This window comes from Accipiter gentilis, chromosome 7 (assembly GCF_929443795.1).
Source record: "Accipiter gentilis chromosome 7, bAccGen1.1, whole genome shotgun sequence".
Lineage (NCBI taxonomy): Eukaryota > Metazoa > Chordata > Aves > Accipitriformes > Accipitridae > Astur > Astur gentilis.
Genome location: NC_064886.1, coordinates 12,185,688 through 12,189,410, shown reverse-complemented (window position 1 = coordinate 12,189,410; position 3,723 = coordinate 12,185,688). Strand labels below are relative to the sequence as shown.

General features: G+C 65.7%; 2 protein-coding genes across 2 annotated transcripts; one reads left to right on the top strand and one right to left on the bottom strand.

Annotated features, from left to right (window-relative positions):
• On the top strand, positions 1-237 carry LOC126040463 (scale keratin-like; the record flags this gene model as incomplete). The annotated part of the gene is made up of 1 exon (XM_049804874.1): positions 1-237. A coding segment is annotated over exon 1 (237 nt), but the record flags the coding sequence as incomplete, so codon positions are not given.
• A 2,807-nt stretch (positions 238-3,044) lies between these two features.
• Positions 3,045-3,281, bottom strand: LOC126040461 (scale keratin-like; the record flags this gene model as incomplete). Its single annotated transcript, XM_049804873.1, has 1 exon — positions 3,045-3,281. A coding segment is annotated over exon 1 (237 nt), but the record flags the coding sequence as incomplete, so codon positions are not given.
• Between the last annotated feature and the right edge of the window lie 442 nt (positions 3,282-3,723).

Below are 3,723 nucleotides of genomic sequence, written 5' to 3'. Positions count from 1 at the left end.
ATGTCTTGCTACGACCTGTGCCCACCGAAAACCGGCGTCGCCGTCCCCCAGCCCATCGCTGAGAGCTGCAACGAGCTGTGCGCCCGGCAGTGCCCCGACTCGACGGCCTTCATCCAGCCGCCCCCCGTCGTCGTCACCTTCCCCGGCCCCATCCTCAGCTCCTTCCCCCAGCAAGCCGTGGTGGGCTCCTCCGGAGCACCCGCCTTCGGGGGCAACCTGGGGCTGGGAGGCCTCTACGGCGCCGGCGCCACCCTGGGCTCGGGGGGCCTCTGCACCTTTGGCAGACCCTACGCTTCTCCCGCCTGCAGCCCTTGTGCCTTGCCCCGCTACAGCAAGAAGCTGTGGGACACCTGTGGGCCCTGCTAGACCCAGCTCAGCGCCAGGCGCTGCCCCCAGCCCAAACGCCAACACCACCACCCAAGCAGGGCTGAGCTGGCGGGCACGGGGCACTGAGGAGAGCTGAGCATCGCCAGCCCCAGCCAACGCCTGGGCAGCCGGCAGTGCCACCCACCCTCAGCCCTTCCCTGCCCTCTTCTCCTGCCCTCTGCTCTCCTCCCCTCCCCTCCCCTCTCGTCCCAGCTGTCGGGTGGGGCAGGAGGTGGACCCGAAAGGCCCTGCAAGGCTGAGGGGCCAAGTCCTCGGGATCTGGGATGCCGCGCCAGGGGGGCATCTGGAGCCAGAAGCGATGCCCTGGAGAAGATCCCTCTGCTTCCCCCAGCACGTGGCAACCGGCCTCTCCGGGTCCTGCCCACCGTCTCTCTGACAGCCTCTCCTGCTCCTCTGGGCACAATAAATGTTTCCTGCATTCAAGTCATGTCTCCCTCCCTCCATGTCCCATGTTGGGAAGACCCCGTGGGTGGGTTCCCGGCAGCTGTGGGAGGGCAAATAGTGGTCCTCGGATGCCTGGGCAAGGGGAGGGTGGGTGGTGTTGGGAGAGGGAGGATGCAGGCAGCAGGCAGGGGAGAGAGAGCCTTTTGGTGGGCCCTTGCAGGATCTGGGGAAAGGGCAGAAGGCAGGACAGGCGCTGGCAGTGCTCCCTTGCCTGGTCTTCTCAGCCCGGGAGCGGCAGCAGCTCCGCCAGGTCCCGCTGCTCCGCAGAAGCAGGGCAGCATCTCCGGGCGTCTGCACAGAGGAGGCTGGAGGAGAGGCAGTGTTAAGCCCCGTGCCTGGGACATGGCCGTCGATTGCTGGAGAGCAGCTTGTCAGGAGAGGCCCTGGGGGTGCTGGTGGACGCCACGCTGAGCATGAGCCGGCAACGTGCGTTGGGGCAAAGGCAGCCCGCGGTGTCCTGGGCTGCATGCGGAGGAGGTGGAGGGAGGGGATCCTTGGCCTCCACTCAGCACTGGCGAGGCCACCCCTGGGCTGCTGTGTCCAGTGCTGGGCTCCCCAGCACGGGAGAGATGTGGGGCTGCTGCAGAGAGTCCAGCAAAGTGCCGCACACAGCTGCCGAAGGGACGGGGAGCACGTGTCCTCTGGGGAGAGCCTCAGAGAGACGGGACAGTTCCTCTTGGTGCTGAGGAGGCTCGGGGTGGGGTGGGGGGAGTGCCTCATCAATGTGCACCCATGGCTGAAGGGAAGGCATCAAGAAGATGGAGCCAGGCTCTTTTCAGAGGTGTCCAGTGCCAGGACAAGAGACAATGGGCACCAGCTGAAAGACGGGAGGCTCCGCCTCAACATCCCAAAGCCCTTTTTCCACTGTGAGGGTGACCGAGCCCTGGCACAAGTTGGCCCGGGAGGTTGTGGAGTCTGCGTCCTTGGAGACGTGCAAAAGCCGTGTGGCCACGGCGCTGGGCAGCCGGCTCGGGGTGACCCTGCTTGAGGGGGCAGCATGACAAGATGCCCTGCAAAGGCTCCTGCCACGACAGTCAGGCTGCGTTTTCTGTGATTTGGTGTCTGCGGCAGAGAACCGAGGAGCACGGCGTGTGTTGGTCTGTGCTGGGGATGGGGAAGTGGAAGTGGAAGGGGAAGGGGAAGGAGGAGAGGGAAGGGCAGAGTGGAGTGGAAGGGGAAGGGAAATAGGATGAGGAAGGGGAAGGGGGAGTAGAAAAAGAAGGGAAGAGGAAGGGAAAGGAGGAGGAGAAGAGGCAAGGGAAGGGGAGGGAGAAGCGGTAGGGAAAGAGGAAAGGGAAGGAGAAGGGGAAGGAGAAGAAGAAGGGGAAGAAGCGGAAAAAAAAGTAGCAAAAGGGTACAAAGAAGAGGAAAGGGCACTGGACGTTGTTAGGGAGGAGGAAGGGAATGGGAAGCCTCCCGTTTCCTTTTTCTCCCAGGGCCTCAAGCTGAGCCAAGGAGGCACAAAGGTGTGGAGCTGCGGCAGGAATTGCTCCTGGCTGGCTCCCATCCCCTGGGGCAGCCGTGCTCACGCGCAGGGAGGCTGGAGGCCTGCAAACACCCCAGGGCTGCATGTCGTGCAGGCAGGGGAGCCACCTGCGTTCAGGCAGGGCCCTTGGAGCTCAGCCGCGGGACCGTGTGTGGGGGGGTCTCCCAAAAGGCAGCTCAGCCAGGCTCTGCTGGGGCTGAGCCTGCCCTGGCCCGGCTGGAGGGGGACACGTGCAGGGCGAGGGAGCCCTGCAGCCCACGCTAGGCCTTGAAAGGAAAGGCAGAGAGGCAGGTGTTGGATGCAGGCTTGCTTTATTGCAGTGCAGGAAAGCACCCACGGCAGAAAGACACGCAAGGCAGAGGCAGGCAGGTTGTCACCCCGGGCTTCAAGAGAGGTGTTCCTTCAGGCTTCTCCCAGGCGGTGGCTGTTGTGGAGACAAGCGAGTGCCCTGTGGGACGATGGTGGAGTTGCACCGTGCAGCTGGGCATGGGCAGGAGCAAGGAGGAGAGGCAAGATGGAGAGAGGGGACGGAGGGGAGGAAGGAGAGGAGGTGTGAGGCTGAGGAGGCCCAGGGTCTGTGGGGGCTCTGGGGCTGGGTCTAGCAGGGCCCACAGGTGTCCCACAGCTTCTTGCTGTAGCGGGGCAAGGCACAAGGGCTGCAGGCGGGAGAAGCGTAGGGTCTGCCAAAGGTGCAGAGGCCCCCCGAGCCCAGGGTGGCGCCGGCGCCGTAGAGGCCTCCCAGCCCCAGGTTGCCCCCGAAGGCGGGTGCTCCGGAGGAGCCCACCACGGCTTGCTGGGGGAAGGAGCTGAGGATGGGGCCGGGGAAGGTGACGACGACGGGGGGCGGCTGGATGAAGGCCGTCGAGTCGGGGCACTGCCGGGCGCACAGCTCGTTGCAGCTCTCAGCGATGGGCTGGGGGACGGCGACGCCGGTTTTCGGTGGGCACAGGTCGTAGCAAGACATCTTTGTGCGAGAGAGCTGAGCCTGAAACACGCGGGACCCAAGGACAGGTGTCATGAGCGAGGAGGAGATCCCGTGGCCGAGCAGCGCCCTGTTCCCAGGGCTGCCCTGGAGCTGGAGGGGCCAGAGCCGCCACCTTGCCCGCACTGCCTGCCGCTTGCTCTTTGCCCAGCCAGCCCCCGTCAGCGCCCTGCTCTCCGCACCCCTTGCCTTGCCCTCTCTGCACACAGAGGGCACGCAAGCCCTCCCCGAGAGCCTGTGCAAGGCCTGGCTCTGCGCGGCTGGGCCACGGGGCTCCTTCCTCCTCCCTCCGCCCCTCAGCCCGCCCTGGCCCTCCAAGCCTGCTGCCAGCACGCCCATGGCCAGCAGTGCTCTCCTGGCCACGGAGTCCCCACGCCAGCCCCTGTCAGAGGAGGCAGAGAGCTGCAGGCACCCACCTACCCTG